The sequence below is a fragment of the Sinohyriopsis cumingii genome, chromosome 1 (genome assembly GCF_028554795.1).
Source record: "Sinohyriopsis cumingii isolate HCF-2022 chromosome 1, ASM2855479v2, whole genome shotgun sequence".
NCBI lineage: Eukaryota > Metazoa > Mollusca > Bivalvia > Unionida > Unionidae > Sinohyriopsis > Sinohyriopsis cumingii.
In genome coordinates this window covers 100775334-100797742 of record NC_142961.1, presented here as the reverse complement: position 1 = coordinate 100797742, position 22409 = coordinate 100775334, and the positions used below count along the sequence as shown (strand labels likewise).

General features: G+C 34.0%; 1 protein-coding gene across 3 annotated transcripts in view; it reads left to right on the top strand.

Annotated features, from left to right (window-relative positions):
• Positions 1-22409, top strand: part of LOC149807440 (uncharacterized) — a 96276-nt gene that overhangs the window by 49080 nt on the left and 24787 nt on the right. For all 3 annotated transcript variants that reach the window (XM_089966591.1, XM_089966577.1, XM_089966582.1), the window contains exons 10-12: positions 9080-9161; positions 19122-19207; positions 20409-20524. In XM_089966591.1, the coding sequence (XP_089822717.1) occupies positions 9080-9161; positions 19122-19207; positions 20409-20524 (284 nt within the window). The remainder of the gene's footprint in view (positions 1-9079; positions 9162-19121; positions 19208-20408; positions 20525-22409) is intronic.

The following is a 22409-nucleotide window of genomic DNA, read 5'->3' as shown; positions in this document are numbered from 1 at the left end:
ACTGAGGCCTTTCTGAGAGGTTTGCATAAAGTGTTAGCCAATAATACATGTACAAAAGCATATTTAAACTAGGTTTTGTAATTTAGCCAAGTCTGAAAAATGACTGAAATCTTGTACACAGGAAAATGGAGTCAAATATCAGAGTGAATCACTGCTTGAAGTCACTGCAACAAACATATGACATCAAAGCTGAGTTGAAAGCATTCTAAATTGTGATGTAATTTCCTAAATGCATTGCATCCATGTGCACAACAGAGAAACCAAAAGATGTAGACCACTTAGTCCCTACTAGATAACCAATATGGCTTAGTGGCCATTTTGAATTATTTCTACACTTCACGAACGGATGGATATTATTGACTTGGGATTTTCGCTTGGAGACTTCTTATGATATTTGTTTATTTCTAAATCGAAACTGTACTCTCTAATATGGCTGTGTGGACAGCCATCTTGAATATATTGCTGCCCATTGACATGTGTTTACACCTAGAGTTATTATATGTATGTGTTTCTAAATAAAACTGGTGCAATTCTTAAATTCGGTGCCACTTCAGGTATAAGTTGTTGCAGTATGTCTATTTTATTATAACCTCTCTGATTTGGAAAATAGGATTTTAAGACTTTCCAGAAATGTGAGGTAGAAAAAGGATTCGATTGACTGTACAGTCTGGCATCATCTCATATTTATTTTGTCATTATAAACACAAAAATAGAATTCCAAACTTAAAATAATAATAATAATAATAATAATAATAATAATAATAATAATAATAATAATGTTAGTTAGAGAAGGCAACTCAGTTACATAACTACTCTACCTTGAGGTATGTTAGCTTATATGTATAATTACTTACTAGGTATTTATCCACTGTTCCAACAGTTTCATGAATTCCTATTTCATAAAATCAATTGTCCATTTGTAAATAGTTAATAATGTGAGATATATAATATTTATAGATAATATGTTTAAAGTCCAAATATCTAAACTCAAAATTCACAGGCAAAGTTCATTTGCTTTTGTGGTGAGAAATTATAATGTAGGTTCTAAAATGTAAATGATTATCAAATTTTGTACATGAAATTTCCTTTGCAGGTTTATAGTTATGCAGCCTCATTGTATGTGGGGACTCCACACATCTCCATCCCATCACTTAGAGATTTAAGGGATGCCCCTCATGTTTTCTAAACTTAAAGGGCTTTATGTTTGTCTATCCCTATCTGTTTTTGATGATTGGATATTTTATCTATAAAATGTAAACAATTTGGAAAACATTATTTTTAATTGAGGTTTGTCTGTGTTTTATGTTTGTCACATTTGCTAAGCCTATATATAAAGTCATGTGTTTTATGTCTACACATTGGCGCAGAGAGCGAATCTATTATCGACACAGGTAATAGAGCATACCAACTGGACAAAGGCTTGCCATGTCACACCTACATGTTAAAGGTTCGTCCAGAGATCAAGGGAAGCCCATGTATGAACAGGACGTGTTTTCATCCGTCCCCACGTGGACAGACAGTGAGAAGGACATTGTCTGCTACATTTGATTGGATCGGGTCATATCGACATCAAGTTTGAATTGAGACAGAGGTGGTGATTACAATCTAGATCCGAAATATAATTTCATAACTTGCAAGGAAAAGGTTAGTAGTCGCCTGGGAAGATTGCTTACCAAATAGAGTTACTCCGGGAAGCCACTCGTAATCTGATGGTAAAACTTACAAGTATATTCTAAGGAAAAGCAACGCTTCGAAACACAAGCTTTCAGGGGACAGAACTTCTGGTTCAGTTGAATCTCGAGTCTCCAAGAGGGGAGACGGAAGTGAGATTAGCCGAACAGTAATAGAGTCGACAAAAGTCTAGTCGGTGGAGAGAAGGTGGACAGAATGTGGAGGAGGAAGAAACGGAGTATAGAGAAGTATAGGAGGAGGAGTATATAGCAGTCATGGAGGAGGAGGAGAATAAGACGTCGAGGAGGAGGAGAAGAAGGAATTTGGAGGAAGTTGGGCGGACGTAGAGAAATAATTGAGAGGATAGGAGAGAAGAATACACAGATGAGTAGAATACAAGGACAGGTGGAAATCTATCTCACACTAATCAAGTGATGATACAGGCTGTTAAAGGGTCGAGGGGAGGGAGTGTACTTAGGAAATTTGAATCATTTGACTATTGAATTGTATTTAGTTGTTATTATTGAATTTCACCCTTTTTTGTATATTTAACCATTTAACTGTCATCATTGCTGAGTGGGGGTTCGGAGGTTTACATCTGTCATTCACTAATTTAACTTCCAACCAAAAACAAACCTAAGTGGGACTTATATAACATTTTTAATAAAATATCGGGAGCAGTCCCCTCCAACCATAACAATCCCCACAATGTTATTTCCCTTAATATCTTTTGTTATTGGCTAATCCAACATAGGTTTCTGGTTCCATATTCTATTCCCTTCACGTGTGATTGTGTTGGACTGGGTTCCTTGCCTTTTCCTTCTTCAGGTCATTAAATGTCCTTGTGCCCTTAGGTTTGATAGGTTTTGTTACTTTGTTCCCAGTGATGTGGTGCTTGTGGTGTTGCATTTGTTGTATGTTCTTCACTACTCTGTTCTTATAGGGGATGGAGGTGTGTAAGTCAAATTTTGACATAGGCTTTCCTATACAGAGATTTTTGTAAATAAACCAAAAATGTGTATGTTGCATAGTGCTAACGCGTGTATGCAATGTTATTATTTAAATGTTTAATATTATTATTATTTTTCAATTTCTTTATTTGTTCATTCTTTTTATTCTATATACTATTTTTTTATTGATATTCTGAGATTAATTAAAGTGATTATTTTATGGACATGAATGAAAACATGGTTCAAGAGTTATATCTTTCAGGTGTTTTGACGTGAAATGGATTGAAAACATTGTTTAGATATGATGGAAAACTTGGTTCGCTTTTTTATATCTTGCGTTTGTCGATTGGAATAAAACTTACTGCCAAGCATTGGTGACTGAAAATATAGTAACGTTAATGCTGGTGTATATTCTGAGCAGTCTGAAGAAAGGCTGAACATGTTTCTTGCACTGACTTGATTGAAAACAAATGATAGTAGAGAGAAATATGTATACTTCGTTAGAAATAAATAGATTAAGACTGCTCAGTGTATAAGTAAGATTTTAAAATAGCCACATTAAACGTTTAGACCTAATGAGACCAAAATTGTTTTGGTATGGACTTGAATGAAACACGGTGGTAGTAAAATTATGGTCGTACTACACATTAAGCCATTAAACACACTTCTTAAATATATATATATATATATATATATATATATATATATATATATATATATATATATATATATATATATATATATATATATATATATATATATATATTTAACTGTCCTTCCTCTGGCTTGACGTACTTGTCTTTGTTTTTGTTGAATTGAAGTACAAATTGATTTCCTGACCTACCAATGTTTTTCTCATTTTTGATTTAAAAATTTGATTTGGGTAATTTGTATAGTATTGTGTGTTTTATTTAGATAGGGCAGCCAGGTAAATACACCTACCTGATAGTTAGATAGATAAAACTGCCCCTTAACCCACGCATTAATTAGTTTTCTGTATTTTGATTAAGTTAAGTTGCAAATTGTTTTCTTGATTTACACATTTGCATTCTGCCATGGTCATTATATATTTCCTTCTTGTATCCATGCCTTCCTATATCTATCTCTCTGTCTATCTATCTATCTATCTATCTATCTATATCTATATATATATATATATATATATATATATATATATATATATATATATATATATATATACTTTTTCTATTTGCAATAGATGTTTATATCATTAATAGTTGCTGTAGGTGTTCGTCTTTCCTTGTTTAAATGTCTGGGCTAGGAAAACTGTTTATTTGTGCTGTCTTCTATTTCACATTGGATTACAACACTCAGTTTATTACCCTTCTGGTTCTTACTCAGTGGTCACGTGGATTCTTTATCTCAGTACATTCCTTCTGAAAGTTATTTCCCCATGCATCAGGTAGGCATCTTAATAGTATTGCTAGAATGTTTTGTGGTTTTTATTTGGCATAGATTGTTCCATACTAGATTCAGATCGTTATTTAAGAGCTTCGATTCTACCAATTTTGTTTGTATGAATTGGCATATATTTTCATATTATGGTATTTTCCATATTTTAGGATCTAACTACTATTATATTAGAATTTGCTTTGTTTAAAAAGGCATTTTGTTTTTACCGTTGAAAGGTGGGTTATGTAAAAAGATATTTAAAGACATGTTACTTCTTTTCACAGATCTTGTTATCTTATTATTTTTTTTAAAAAACTTGGTCATATGAATATATAGACTGACTCAATATTTGTTCTTGTTAAGTAAAGTCCTTTTTAGATGATTGGATTCCTGTCCTGTATACAACTTATTATTTTTTCTATATGAGATAGTTGATTAATATGAAAATCTTAAGTTCATATGTACCATATTTCTCCCTGAAGTTTTTTATTAAATACAGTTTTGAAAATTCATTTATATGTGTTATGCTATTCCTAATGCACTTACGTGTTTTTTTTTTTTTTTTTTTTGTTTTTTTTTTCTTGTTCTGGTGGAAGTCCAAGGTGATTTCTTTTCTCTTTACCTCCTGCTAATATTTCTGTCCTAGAATGTTGTATTTGTGATTCAGCTGTTTTACCAAACTGATTGAATTCCTTCTTTGCTTCTGAATATGAGGGTGCGTCTTGTATAAACTAGTGCAGTAATCTGACTTATATTATTTTCACTTCATGTTGGGGATTTGAATTCCATTGTAATCATTTCTTGTTAAAAGGCTTATACGTAATCAGTGGTCTTATCACATTCAGTAATGCAGATAGCACTCATCCCTGTTACTTCACTGATTATAAGGCTTATACGTAATCAGTGGTCTTATCACATACAGTAACGCAGACAGTACTCATCCCTATTACTTCACTCATTATAAAGATTTTATAAAGATTATACGTTGTCAGTAGTCCTATCACATACAGTAATGCAGACAGCACTCATCCCTGTTACTTCACTCATTATAAAGATTATACGTAGTCAGTAGTCTTATCACATACAGTAATGCAGACAGCACTCATCCCTGTTACTTCACTGATTATAAGGCTTATACGTAGTCAATAGTCCTATCACATACAGTAATGCAGACAGCACTCATCCCTATTACTTCACTCATTATAAAGATTATACGTAGTCAGTAGTCCTATCACATACAGTAATGCAGACTGCACTCGTCCCTGTTACTTCATTCATTATAAGGCTTATACATAGTCAGTAGTACTATCAAATACAGTAATGCAGATAACACTCATTCCTGTTACTTCACTCATTTTCCTGAAATTATGGACCCTGCTCTACAACCTTTACTCAGCTGACCCCATTTTTTCAAGCCTGACATTTTGTACATCCTCAATGCTGCTGAGTGTTACCATATCAACTGCTAAGTCTTCTTAGGCTGGTTGCTAAGCTGACTACATAAACTGATAGTAAAAACATGTTTTGTTATTACAATAATTCTTTATGTCACTAATTATTGCTGGATTTCAGTGAAATAAAACCCAGCTTACAGGTTGTACAGTTTATGTTATCTCTACATTTTTCTCTTGATGTATTCTTACATCCCACCAAATAAGAAATCGGACCTACAAACTGTTTTGAATCCCACAAAATAAATCTAACATTTACATATGAAAGTTAGAAGCCCCAATATGTACTTCTGCTATTTCTTTGCTTTATGGCTAAAACTGTATTGCATTTGATTGAGGTCCACTGTATCCACTTCCATATTGTTTTTTTAATAATCATCTGCAACCTTTTGTACATGTTACTTCTTTTAACCTCCTAGTTGTTTCTTACGAGTTACACAGAACATCTGTGCGGAATCCACGTTATTAAATAATATAATATTATGGACAATTGTCTTGTCTTTCCAGGCAACACACCAGCTTCTGCATTTGCTTACATTTCATGTCTCCCTGGCTTTCTAAACCAGTTATGTACAATGTTCTGGCATTTATGTTCTGTTTGCATGGGCTGTGCCATATAGAAGAGTCCATCCTGATGCAAATTTTCAAATGCCTGGGGACTTGAAAAGAAAATGTCTATACAGATAACCCGAAATTCATGGGGGTAGCCAGCTTAGGGATTGGAACTTTTCCAGACTTTTGTACCAAATATTGTGAATTTCCCGGCAGGTATTGCTTGAACAATTGTCTTCCTTTATAAGCAATCTTGCCTTCATCAATTGTCTAGTCTTTTGAGCGTCATACTTTTCCATGTATTACTCAAGGATTTTGACATATAAAGGTCATGTCTGGCAAATTGTGTCATGTCCTGCTTATCTCTAGGTGGATTGAGATTTGAGTCAATGACATGAAAATGCGTGTCGTTTTTTAAAGTCTCTTTTGTCATGATTGATTGTATTCCTGAGACTCCAAAATATGTGAATGCCATCCAGGTAATAGAGTATTTGAGTATCTGCATTACATTCATGACATGCTGCTGGTATTAGTTTCGGTCTTCCATTTTCTCAGGATAACTGTTTGTCTATTTAACAATCTTTCCCACCCGACATTCAGTGGAAAAAAACTTTATTTTTTTTTTCTCTCACTGCTTAGTGGTCCAAGCTCAATAGTTGAATCAACATCATAATCAAAATTGTTGCTCACGAACACGGCGATGTCATCAGTCAATTGTGGAAGTGGGCCGAAAGTTGATCAGTGCAAGTTTCTTGCTTACAAAGTTCAGTGTTTATAACACACACACACACACACACACACACACACACACACACACACACACAAATAAAAGCATACACACACGAACGCACACACACACAATTTGTTCCAATATCATCTTTTTTGTTCCAGTATTTTCGTTTGTTACCATACATCAAAATATAAAATGATTATAATAACCATCGTCAGTGTAAAATTAATTGAGATTAATTGAAATAAGTTATAACTAGTTATAGCAACAAGTATAATTTGTTTTTAGTCTTTGTTCCGGTATTATTTATATTTTAACGGCATTTTCGTTTGTTCTGCTTGATCCGGTAAATACTCGGACACCTTTCCTGCGTGCCACATTTTGAAAACTTATTACGTTTAAAACGCAAAGCAAAATATTGAGTAAAGAGGTCTCTTACTGGTTATGATATCTAAAATTCAGTTCTTTTGAGCCAATCAGTGTTTAGTTAACATAGCGCTAATGTGGTAGTCATCTAGAATTCCGGGTAGTTTTTGAATATTCGCTCAGTAGTAAAGGAACATTATATCAACACTGCATGTAAGCGGCAGGGGGGTTGAAGAGATATTTACAGGTGACATATATATATATATATATATATATATATATATATATATATATATATATATATATATATATATATATATTGTTCAGATTGATTATATATAGAAATTAATCAGCCAATTCGAAACGATCATGCTGTTGGTGACCTCGTGAGTTGCTGAAACACTCAATACTGTGATTGAAATCACCAATATTCATACAGAAATGACAACCTTACTTGTATATATGGATGCATCTTTGACCGCATGAGCAGGTAATTTTATTTGACACTCTTGCATTGATGTACAAAATATGTAAAAGGTGAATGATCATTTACATTTACCAGGGGTCATCTCAAAATGGCTCTGCACGACTACAACATGTGGGAGTGAAATCAGCTGATCGGAGGACAGGTAGAGGCATGATATGCATTACCAGTAAAATGGAGAACATGTATTTCATTATTTAAAATGGCAAATGCCAACTCTGTACGTATTATAACATGGGTTTATAAAAGGCACATTTCGTCATGAATATATATTTTTTAAAATTAATAATGTGATAACACGTTGTGTTGTTATGAAAAAATGTATGTGGTTCTTGAACAGACTTTTACCTAGTGCTGCTATTTTTGTGATTATATTATGAGTTCCGATAAGAAGAAACTACTCTTTATATCTCATACCCTGGGTTTTTTAAAAGCCATTTTGCCAATCCAGTGTTTATATTTAAAAAGATTAATGTCATAAGAATTAAAAGCATATTAAAGCATAATGAAACTTAGCTATTTCTGCACATAATAAAGTAATACGAGATGACGCAAATAAAGGTTAAAGTTATGCATCTAAGGTCTCACTGGACAATTTATCAGGTGAATTTTCATTCAACAATGACCTACTGCTGACAAAAGAGAATAATTTTACACTGAAGATACAATAAAAACAAACTAATGATTTTTGTAAAATGCATGCATGTGTATTCTGACTGCGGCAGTCAGGCAAATTACTTCTACAACTGTTGGCTTTTTTTACTGAAATAACACTGCCACCAACTGTTCGTTTTACGTTCATTTTTAACAGCAGATAGCTATTTACTGCGAAATAAAATTGCACAATATTTCTTTGACACTTAATTGAAAAGACAGACGGTGATTAGTATTAGCACAACTTTCATTTTCTGTATGTATATCTGAAATAATCGTCAAAGAACTATTGCCTAATAACAAGAGCAATCAGATCAACGACAATACTAAATAAAAATATAAGGAATTTATTAGATAATGACAACTATGTAATAATACTAATATCAATATAAAAATAATACTATAATAAGATAAACAGTCTTGTGTTAGAACGGGACATGGGATTAATCTGAAGTAATTTTATCACTTATATTTTATTTCAGATTGTTACTTTTTTCAACAGCAAGCTCACGTCGAGAACCTGTGTATCATCTATGGTACAGTGTACATGCAATTAGAGAACTGTGCCAGATTTCAGATGTAAATGAGTTACCTAAATTGAATCCAGTTTTGAAATATACAGAAGGAAATACCGAGAAATAATGAATTTGTCAATTACAGTAGAGTAATGCTTTTTGTAGTTAAATGCCATTTATATAACGAAAAGTGATATTATTGGTGCTGACTGTGATTATATCACAGAGCATTGTTCTTTTGTGCATTACGTTGTGCCATAGTTTACCAGTGATTTCTTCTGTTTGATATTTAGGTTGATGAAGGTCAGTCAAGTGTAGAGACAGAAATATCTCCATCTGAAACAGCCCCTGATGACTCTAAAGATGAGACACAAGGTAACAGCGATGACAAGAAATTGTTACATGTATAAGATTCATTCAGTTTAGGTTCATCACCAATATTATGTGTAATATATTGAGAATTGTAGAAGTGTGCCTCAATTATGTACATTTATGTGACATTCTCATTTACGAAAAAAATGATAGTGGGAATTCAGTGGTTTATTTACATGACAGCCGTCATTTCATTATGCATCTTTGCAAATTTGTATTCTAGTTTATATTTCAATGTACATACTGTACATTTCTTGATGAGATAAATTAATGGGAGACAAATGAGATAACCACAAGGGTGGTGCCTCTTGTAATGCCCCAGTGGTGATATCACGTTTGTAACTACATGTGGTTTGTTTTTGCATTTAGAAAGAATACTTTCTCTTGCGCATGTTCTTCAGACCAGCATTGCAGTACTTATATATTTTATTATTTCCTATTATCCCTCCTTCTCTCCCCTTTCTCTTCCCATCGGATGGTTGAATGGAGCTTAAAATGTGTCGAGACTGTTGACCTTCGAAGGGCACACATTTATGTGATTAATATAAAGGTGTCACCAATAATGCAACCTCAGATAATAAAAAACAGGCTTCACTTTTATAATTTTTAGTATTTCACATAAACCATTCAGATTGTCAGTGATTGAGCATACATGACCTGTTGCTATTTGATATTCTCTCTCACGCACATAACTGCTAATCTCTATGATAAATGGTGCACTTTTTTAAGACAAACTCTTGATTACTTATATCAAAAAAATTGGTTAATGATTTGTTCCTGTCATCACAGTCATAATCATATCTGAAATTAATGGAGAAATCTGCCATTGATTAGTGGAAAATGCAATCCAAGAATTAAGTGACAGTCACAATCGGGCTGCAGTCTCTCTTACGCAAATAGACTGCAAGCCTGCCAACACAACACGATTTACATCGAAGTGCAGCAATAAATAAATATTGCAGACAAAATCCTTTAATGTCAACTAACAATCATTATAATCTACAGCTTAATGATGTAACACAGATCTGAAGCCTGTCGGAGTGTTCTGTCATGGCGCCACAGTACCCCCACCCTCAGAAGACAATCATATTTATCGCATAAAATCAATAAATCAATTGAGAAATACACAAATTGAAAATATCATATGCTTATGTCACGTATTTAAGCTCCATTAATAAGTAATATGTAATCTGAAATACCTCCAAACAGCACGATATACAACTTCTAGTGTAAGAAAAAACACTGCTTCTACTGAGAATAATTCTCCAAAACAAAGACTATATCGTCTTCTAAAACGCAACAGGGGTTCACGTGGATCATATTCCAGAACCCCGTAGAAATTAGGTACTTGTCGAAGATCACGTACACACAGTGTGGCCCTGACGAAAACCAATAATTGTACTCTTAAAAAAAAGTAACAGAAGAAAGAGTAAAAACAATAAGCTTTGAAAAAAATAATTTATTTCCCTTTACAGTTCTGTAAAAATGAAGAAAAAAGATATGAACTTACGGTTTTAAGAATCAAGTCCAAAGATAATACAAGGAAAATCCACGAATAAAGTTTTTGAAGTCCAAATAATAAAAAAATGTTCTTCTGATTTCATGTTCGAACTCCGACGAAGAATCCAAGATGGAAGACGATGACGTATCCTGTAATCTGTAATATTGAAGTCTATATCTCCTTATAGAAACAAGAATCATCTCTCCGGCTTTTGGAAATTTGAATAAATTTGAATAAAAACTTTCCTTATTCAACAATTTCACGTTAGCACACGTATCTTCAAGGAACAATAATCCTTTTGAATCCAAATAATTTGAAATAACTCCAATCCAAGTAATTTGAAATAACTCCAAACAGCACAGAATACAACTTCTAGTGTAAGAAAAAGCACTGCTTTTACTGAGAATAATTCTCCCAAACAAAGAATATATCGTCTTCTAAAACGCAATATGAGTTCGCGTGATCATGTTCCAGAACTCCGTAGAAATGATGTACTTGTCAAAGATCACGTACACCCAGTGTGGTACTGACGAAAACCAATAATTTTACTCTAAGACGTTTTAAAAATAAATATCTTAAAAAGATAGTCACATCATGACCTCGACAACAGCCAATTATATTCAAATAAAAATAGAACTTTTTTACGTGCATGCTACTAATTTTGAATCAAGGCCAGGATCTAGATCAACACCTGGTTGTCTACAAAACGAACAATCAAGGTCAAAGTATATTGTGCAGTTTGACCACAGCTGACCAGAATATGAAAATAGGGCACGACCAGGGGGAAATTAGGCACGTCACAGGGAGAAACGACGCGTCTTTTTGCGAATTTCACGCATAAAGGACCAGGGAGATCGATCAATATTTATTAAAAGCAAGGCTTTAAAAATGCCACGAAAAACCTCCTGATTTTAGGTCCCAGTCTCCTATTTTATTCAGTCTCTCTCCTTTGCTTTTGAAAAGTTCATAGTTTACCTTGCTCCGCGTTTACAAAATTACGGTAATTGTACTAATACAATGGAAGAAAAGGCAATTACTCATCAATGTATTGGTATAGGTGCTGGTCGAAATTCCCTAGTAACACAAGCCAGTTTCAGGGTTTTAATGATTAAATGGCCTGCTTTGCTGTCGCAAAATAAAAGACACATTCATTGACTATCAACAAAAGAGACGCCAAAATATCAAGCTTCCCGTTGTGTGGAAAGTTATAATGTTTGTTCAGCCAAACACAAAACTAAAATCGATTGATATTGATCTTAGTTGATCTATATGATAATTTTAGCCTTTATTATTGCCACTCTTCCTGAACATGTAAATTATGCTGGCTATGTGCCTTGTACAATTAAACGTGCGTACCTTTTTTAAAAAAGTATTACCTCAATTTGTAGGATTACTTTTATCATTGAAAATGAGTAACTTGTGAACACGTGATTCAATGTAAATGAAACAGTTATTAAGCACTAGCTTAACTGTTATCTAAAAAAAATGCAATTTGGTCGAAACAATGAATAAAGCAAAATCTGCATCTAATATGCTTGGGAATAAATATGGATTTAAGTTTCGCTATGCACTCTTTGCACTATGTATGTACTGTACATTACAATTCAGCCTGGTCTCCCGTGTAAACTCAACCGGATCTCAAATTATTAAGTTTCTATTTGTCTTTATTTAATTTCATGTTCGAGAAATCAGAAAATATGCATGTTCAAAATAATAATAAAATCGATCATAGTGCTTTATAACAGTTTATTAAATGTCATGGAAAAAATATTACTGTTTTGTGATCTCTAGATTTAAAGCCATTACAGTATTCAGCAAAGATCTAAAAACTCAAATTTAGACACTGGCCCGCGGATAAGCGACACCCCCCTTCCTTCTAGGCCTTTAATATTTCTTAAATTATTCGGCTTATTCGCGAGTATATATGGTGCTCATCGGCATAAGCATGAAAATACCAAGTCCATCGATTTGAACATCAGCTCAAGGGATGTTTAAATGAGCATGTCTAACTTATTTAACATGCCTAAAAAAACTAACTCATTTAGGGTACTGGCCTATGCTTGCTGAAAAGTGTATTCTCCCTATCATATATATGCATATGACGTGCCCTTCAGAGTGTTAAATCTCATAATGGGATCTCAGCACAGAACAATGTTTATACAGGTAAGGAAAATATTCACTTCAGAAGCTCTTTTCTGAAAAATCCTTAAGCCGACATTTTTAAAAGATTTTGATTTTAATAGAGCTCCATCAGAGTGAAGTGGGAAAATTATACACATTTAAATGTTAGGTAAATATTGAACTATGACCATTTCCTCCTCCAATCCATTCACGTTTACTCTATTATTTATTTTAATGTGGTTACCGCTCCCGTGGCCTAATGGTTAGAGCGTCCGTCTCGGATGCGGGAGGTCGTGGGTTCGATCCGCGGCCGATTTTTACTAAAGACTTACAAAAAAGGTACTAACAGCTCTCTCGCTTGGCGCTCAGCATTAAGAGGTTAGTGTTAGGACTGGTCGGCCTAGTGTCAGGATAATGTGACTGGGTGGGACACCATGCCCCAGTGCTAGACATCACCATAAACTGTTATATTGCAGACATCGTAGCGATATGACTAAACAATTGTTAAAGCTACGTTAAAAATCCAAATATCACATCACGTCACATCACTTACCTATTATTTTGGTGTCAAAGTAGGACCTTCCCTATTAGAAAAAATCCATGAAAACTCGCATTGATAATGCTAGAGGTTCTTTATGATGAGTTTGTTGTATGCATCTTTCTCACCCACTGGTTAAAAGGCAAGTAGAAGTATATTTTATCTTCATGTACCTAGTCTAGATATTTAAAAAGTGCACATACATGTATTTAATGCCACATCATAGTAAAAAATATTTTGTCGACTTCCTCCCTTCACAGCTTCGTACATCTGACAATTATTGTGCAATTAATCATAAATGCTGCTAACGATTATTGTTGTTTTCTTATACATTATCTCCCTTTCTTTTCTGTACTTTTTGGGCATCAAATTGAGGAATTGAGAAAGAAAGCGGTGAAAGATTGGCCCTCATGGTCATTTACTATCCCGGTATGGCCTTGTTAGGGGGTATAGATAAGGTGTACAATTATTGCTAGATAATTTTCAATGGTGGTTCTCAGCGATGATATGCCACATGATATTATTTTCAAAGGCAGGTTGGGAGGGGAGAGGGAGGGGAGACAGATGAACAAGGTTTCTCCTTACTCATGCTTCTGTTAATCTTCAATTGGAACCATGTTATATTTTGTTATCTGGATCCAACCACCTCCATTGTATCATCCTACCTTCATAAAGAAATTTTACACAAGACTATTTAGTTGTTATGCCTGTAAACAGTGATGAAGATAGTACAAAAACTGCAAAAATAAGGTTTCTACTCCTATACATTTCCGTTTACACAGTTCATAGGAACTGGGACCAGCAATATAGATGCATATAATTAGTCTCAACGTGTTGGATGTATACTTCGTTATATCGATCCATATGATTAACCTTAACCTGCTGGATGTATACTTCCATATATCAATCCATATCATAGTCTTAGCATGTTGGATGAATAATTCCATATATCGATCCATATGATTAGTTTTAACATGTTGGATGTATATTCCATATATCGATCCATATGATTAGTCTTAACATGTTGGATGTATACTTCCATATATCGATCCATATCATTAGTCTTAACATGTTGGATTTATACTTCAATATATCGATCCATATGATCAGTCTTAACACGTGTGATATATACTTCCATATATAAATCCATATTATTAGTCTCAACATGCTGGATGTATACTTCTATATATCAATCCATATGATAGTCTTAACATGTTGGATGTATACTTCCATATATCGATCCATATGATTAGTCTTAACATGTTGAACATATACTTCCATATATCGATCCATATCATTAGTCTTAGCATGTTGGATGAATACTTCCATATATCAATCCATATGATAGTCTTAACATGTTGGATGTATACTTCCATATATCGATCCATATTATTAGTCTTAACATGCTGGATGTATACTTACATATATCAATCCACATGATAGTCTTAGCATGTTGGATGTATACTTCCATATATCAATCCATATGATAGTCTTAACGTGTTGGATGTATACTTCCATATATCGATCCATATCATTAGTCTTAACATGTTGGATGTATACTTACATATATCAATCCATATCATTAGTCTTAACATGTTGGATATATACTTCCATATATCAATCCATATTATTAGTCTTAAGATGTTGGATGTATACTTCCTTATATCTATCCATATAATTAATCTTAACATGTTCGATGTATACTTCCAGATATCGATCCATATGATTAGTTTTAACATGTTGAACATATACTTCCATATATCTATCCATATTATTAGTTTTAACATGTTGGATATATACTTCCATATATCAATCTATATGATAGTCTTAACATGTTGGATGTATAGTCCCATATATCTATCGATATGATTAATCTCAACATGTTGGATGTATATTTCCACATATCTATCCATATAATTTGTCTTAACATGCTGGATGTATACTTCCAGATATCGATCCATATTATTAGTTTTAACATGTTGAACATCTACTTCCATATATCTATCCATATTATTAGTTCTAACATGTTGGATGTATACTTCCATATATCAATCCATATGATAGTCTTAACATGCTGGATGTATACTTCCATATATCAATCCATATGATAGTCTTAACATGTAAGATGTATACTTCCATATGTCGATCCATATGGCTCTAATCATTGTCCTTGTCCCTTCACCAAGAGTTGCTCTTGATTCCTAAAAAACATTCGAAAAGTTTTCTTTTAGTTTCACAACATGAGTATTCTTCCTTTCTTCATCGCGGTGAATAATCAATGCAGTCAAGTCATACCTTGCTTTTATCAACATCTTGGTCCATCTACATATGGAAAGCTTAATGCAAAACAACTTGGTATCTTCATCCCAAACTCACTGAAAAAATCGTTCCTGTATTATTGAAGGCTTCAACCAACACACTGATGTTGTACCATCAAGAAAGGCATTTAATGATGATACACTACAAAAATATTTCGTTAGTATGATTTTAGGGTCATGTTATGAACAACCTTATTCCCTTATGTGCAGATCAATGTAAATGGGTATAATCGTATCCATTTCTCAAAAGTATATCTGTTTACACATACTGGCTGATCATCGGACATGATACCAGTAGCCGAATTTACACTAGACACCAGTCGCTTACCACCGGTCACTTTGCAGTGAACATACTGAGAAAGGGGATCAGAAGACAGATACAGGACGCAGTACCAAAGACTTCAAGAAACACATTGTCTGTGGTCATTTGCTATCAGCAGAGTTGATGTCACCTCTGCATGGATGTCACTTGAGACACCTCAAAAGTACAGTTTTGCAAGAACATAGCAAGAACCTTAGTTCTTAGGACTGCTTCCCTAGAATCAGAAATATTATTCAGTGGTCTAATACCTTCCATAGCTTTATCAGATCTTATTAACCATCAACATTGGTCTTTTGTTTTGATCCTGGCCTATAGTAACTATAAGCAAAGTTAAATTCAGGATGGGAATGATGATTGTTTTATAAATTATGTGTTGTTCAATATTATGCAAACCAAAACACAAATAAAAACGTCAAACAAAACGTTGTATTGACCGATTTACCCTATATTTTTCAATGGTATATAATCATGCAGATTTTCTGTATTTGTCTTAATCAGCAATAATAATAACCATGATAAGAACCTGTGTCCTAGAAGAATAATCTCAATGCTCTCACTGTAATGCATACTATGTATTCCTGATCTCAGTGATCTCACCGTGATGCATACTATGTATTCCGGAACTCAATTATCTCACTGTAATGCATACAATGTGTTCCTGAACTCAGTTTGTATGTTAATTCATAAAGATGGATAACTTGAGACAGACCATCGTCTAATCTAATAGTTTAACGTTATGTTACATAATTTGCTCACTGTAAAGTTAAAATAAATCCTAAAGCATCCAATATATAAAACAGTTATATCATATAGATCTGATAGTAAGAAAGAATGCAGTGTTATACTTCACATGCCTTTACAGCTGAAAAATGCTCACAGTAAGCAACATTTTCCTGACAAAACATTTAGTATGATAAGACAATGAAAATTTACTCCACGAGCACCTAGTGTATGAAAAAACTTCAGAGCCAAGGAACTTGAGGTAATTATGTTCTCATTCGCACGTTCAGCAATCGGTAAACTGAACTCTATGACTAAAAGTAAACCACATTTTCATTCATAAACAATGCATATTAATTATTTTAAATAGTTCCAAATGGTCACCATCGTTTAGCAGGTTTGAGGTGGTATTTCTGGATTTGTGTGCCTTTTCTCATGTGATACTTTATTCATCTGCATTGGTGGTTTCGTCATGGATTAGGATGCTCTATTTGAGTATTTCTTCATTTGATTATTATGGAGGGGAATGATGTTTATTTAGCCGTTTGGCCTACTTGTATTAGAACTGGGCTTTTTCCATGACGTCATCACGTTATATTCTTTAGTTGACCCGTTTAAACCATGATGGAGTCTCATTAAATGCATTAAATAACAACTCCTAGCATTCAATACTACATTGTAAACTAGACATGAAAACATGGGACTACATTCGTCTTTATCTAAGCTTAAATGTCAGGCGATGAGCCAAATTGTGTGATCTAACACCCTCCGGTTACTCAAAGCAAAGAACTCCATAATGCACCGTGTTAACTACGCTACTCCTTTCAGATTTAAACGCACATCGTTCGAACAGGGGCAAACCTCACACACAATTGAACAAATATCAATCCATTTTGTTTTGCCTCTGCCGCATCCGCCTAGTCACAAAAACATCTGACTGAATATCTCTTTCTGGAGCAGTTTCGTAACCTCCTGGAGTATGGAAATTTGATAGGTGGTGATTGTCATCCTCGAATTCAGTTAGCCAACCCACCAGTAAACATGTTCACATTTTAGACTGGATTCTTCGTGGACTAGCTGATACCATTCTACAGTCTTGTTTGATGACCCACGAACTTGATCCAATCACGTCTGCATCATATGGCATCTCATCATAACCCTCCATCTCTGTTTCTAAGAGAAACCTCCGTAAGATAAATAGAACACAACTAATGCATGACATTCAAAGAAACCTAATATCCTCACTTTGTTTCGTAATTTCATGTTGCTTGTTTTTGTAATCTTGTTGTATATGTTTTATTTGCTATCTAATATTGTCAGCGCTTAAAGCTTTTAATGCAGGGTCTCAAACTCGCTGCCTATGGGTCTCATGCGGCCTACCAAGCCGTAGCACTTGGCCCACAGAATGATTGGCGTCACAAGGTTGCCATGAGAGATGTAGCTGTCGAACACTCTTTGGGCCGTCACATTACTATTATTATGATTAGTAGTAGTATAAACATGAATAATTGTGTGACACTGTTTGTCAGACTAGTTTTGATTTTGTCTGTCTCAGATTGATTACTCAGGTAATGAAGGTCAGGACATCCACAACACCGGTTATTATGACAGCATGCACTGCTTTGACCTCAAATGTTTTGATTCAGCAAACCTTATCAAGCTGCTGAGAGACCCCCTAGGTGTCGCCCGATGGAAAATTCTACTGACACAAAATAATGGGTATCTTCTTCACATAGACCGCAGATTCCACACCTTCTCATCTGTAGCTGATATATCTGCCATACAGTCTATTTTGTACACAACCATCAACTACATTCGTGAAGCATGGAAATGATCTACCATGAATATAAAAGATATAAATTGGAAAATCTGTGTGATTCATGCACAAGGAACAATGTTATTCTTGGCTGCCCTACTATTTCTTTAGGCTCGGCTTCTGTTTCACACTTTGCATAGGTTATCCTGGTTATTTAAAATAGAACTTATATATCTTGGGTATTTTATAATAATATTCAATTATTTGTGAAGTTAAATTATGTGTCCTATCTATAGTATGATTGGGTAAGTATTATTAACAAAATATACTTACTATGTATTTTTTCTTGCAGGTTAATGAAACTTTATTTTACAGATGGATTTAAACTGCTCACCCATTACCCTAAATTATGTCATTATCACTGTCATGTTGTTATTCAGGTTTTGCTTCCATTAATATTTATCAAGCTTTAATTTTGCCATGTAATGTTAATTTAATATTTTATATCAAAGCAATATGATTATTAATATAACCATATAAAGGGCACTTGTTAACAATATTCTTGTTACCTGGCTGAAAACACTCTGGACTTATTTTACTGCAGTCTTTGGTTTATAATTTTAATAAAAACTTCATTGAATTTCAATGTTGTAGTGGTTTTTCTAAATGATATTTTATTTGTTTCAGGAGACTATAAAGCTTCAGAGGTCCCAATTAGAAAACAACCGGTCATTGAGAGAATATCCACACAAAGTCAGATAGAACAGGACATTGTAAGTACTCATATTTGATTCATGTATCACATACAGTTTACCACAATGTGTGTCATTAGCTCATCTCCAGTGTGACACATATCACAATAAACAGCTTGTGACATGTGATCTACATAAGTAGTTATATGAAGCTCATACACTGGGTCAGAAATGTCCTTATCAGCTGGGAGCTGGGTGATTTACCTGGCTACATTTATGTTTCCCCCAGCTACATAAAAACAACCTGCATCCTCCTGCCCACAGTGGAAACTCACCCTCCAACTTTAAATCTAATTGAAGGCCCTGCCAACTGTAATTGTACCAAGAGAGCAGTATCTTTAAAACATGTGACCTCTGTGGGACAGGATTCTCTTTTTCTTACAGGAAATAGGGCTGAGGGTAGCCAATTGGTCCAATGCACTCGCCTTTACCAATTATTGCTATCTCATTTTTGTCTTGTATGAGTCTCAAGATCAGCCAGTGTGGCTATGTCAGAAAGCTGCCTCTAGCTTTTTGGGTGGTTGGCTGGTACCATTGTTTTCCAGGGTTTTTCATCCACCACCAGTTATCCTGGGAATTATGTATAGCCTATGTGAGAAATAACATTAAACCCTTAAACAAAAACAACTTAAATGAAGGCTTCTTTGACATTTATATGATAAGTGAAAATGTAAACAAATAGAAGCCTTTAGTAACTTATATGTGCTTTGCATGACTGTGATGTATCATCATCCAGTTTATTCAAGTGCATTAAACGCAATACACATTTATAAGAATACACATTTAAGTCTTTGTCAAATTAAATACAAAGCATGCAATACACATTTGTAAGATTGTACATTTATAGTATGTTTATGTCAAACTAAATATAAGGTATGCATGCACGTTTATATGGTGATTCATTGATAGTAAGTCTTTGTCAAACCAAATACAAGGCATGCAATACACATTTGTTCGATTACAGATTTACAGTAAGTCTTTGTTACAATTAAATATAAAGTATGCAGTACAAGTACAAGTTTAAGATTATGCATTTACGTGTACTTTTCTAAGATTATACATTTACAGTAAATCCTTGTCAAATTTAGTACAGGAATATTGCCTTTTTTTATATTATATCATATTACATATGTAGAAATATACAAAGGTAAATAATGGATAACTGTCAAGATAGCAGAGGAGTCATAGCAGATGTAATCACAACGTTTATTCATGTCTTCAGCTCATTCAGGAGAGTGTTGGAGAAACTTTAAACCAGGCAAAAATTCAGATGTCAACAGAAAATCGGGATTTGTTTCTTAGATTTCAGCGTGAAATTGGCACAACTCGTCACTTCAGGTGAAAATAACTTTATTTTTTCCCTTTCTCTTCCTAAACAAAGACTTGAATTTTAAAGTGAGAATTAATTACTGGTATTTAGCTGCATGATAATTTCATATAAGTACAGGCATGCTGGATATGATTAATAGGCAGCAGGTTTTAATGGTTATTACTAATAGAATCTAAACTATTTGGGTAGGAATTTTAATTATGTGGCTACAAGGGTAATCTGACCACCCTGGTTCATTTTGGGGTTGATCCACTGCATGAAACAAAATGTTTGAATGAATCTGAGCTGCTCAAATAAGAAAACCACCATAAATCCTTCATATGTATTGATGCAAAAATAGGAAAATTCTACCACGGATCAGAATTTTGTGTCAAATCGTAGGCAGGCATTTTATCCTGAAACTGAAACTCTACTATCCTGCACAGAAGCACAATGAAGGATTTTTTTAACATATCGGATGGACAAAATGTCAGAATAGCGCGTTGTGAAAAATGATGTACCTTTCAAACAGAAAAATTCCAATTTGAAAACTACCTAATATGGAGTAAAGAAATTCCCATTGAAAAATTACTTTAACATAGAGGATACAAATTTATTATACACATAAAAATGATGGGAACAATTTAATGACGTTTGAAAAATGTCTAGCTTTCAAGCAAATCAGATATTTTATTGGATATGCCAAAGGCAATGCACAACATCTAGAGTGTGCAGATATCTTACAATACACCAGGATTGTTTACTGATATCTTACACAGCATCTGGAATGTGTACTGATATGTTACACAACATCTAGATTGTGTACTGATATCTTACACAACATCCAGGTTGTATTGTGTACTGATATCTTACACAACATCCAGATTGTGTACCGATATTTTACACAACATACAGGTTGTGTACTGATATCTTACACAACATCTAGATTGTGTACCGATATCTTGCACAACATCCAGATTGTGTATTGATATCTTACATAACATCCATATTGTGTACCGATATTTTACACAACATCCAGGTTGTGTACTGATATGTTACACAACATCCAGCTTGTGTACCGATATCTTACACAACATCTAGATTGTGTACTGATATCTTACACAAGATCCAGATTGCATACTGATATCTTACACAAGATCCAGATTGTGTACCGATATCATACACAACATCCAGATTGTGAACCGATATCTTACGCAACATCCAGCTTGTGTACCTCATACAGCATCTGTATCTGAATGTTCTAGATTTATTGGGGAAACATGAGCATGCACATATTGGTAGGCAAGGAAATATTTTCATAGTTTTGCATCATTATCATTTGTGTTCTATATCTTGCATGAAGCAATTGTTCAAAAGTAACATTACAAAAAACAACAACATGTATATCAATTAATCAAAACCATCTGGTAAACAAAGCTGTTTCAATGTACGTCTTGGCCTTTACTTTAGCTGCAATCATTGTTATGTTGCAACAGCAGAAATACAAAGTGAGTACAGAAATACCTTTGCAGTCTTGGACTTTATTTTTCATTAACTTGGGCTCTTACAGGATAGCGTTGATGCCCATTGTTGCTATGCACAATGCCAATATTTTCTTGATTATGTAAGACATTTTGTTTATTTACGCATGTGAACACTTTTTAAGATCCCTGAAAAGCTTTCTTGTTGTCTGCAGACTAGTTGGTCCCAAAGCTTTGGTACCAAACTATGATGACACCATTACTGTCCCCTGATCCAACATGATCAGTGATTGCATGATTCAAGTTACACAAAACCCAAAATAGTTATGCGACTTACCATCAAAAACAGCTAAATTACAAACATGGAGCTATATAGTAAACGAATTGATGTTAACCTCAAATACAACTGATTTCGTTGCACATTAAATCAAGT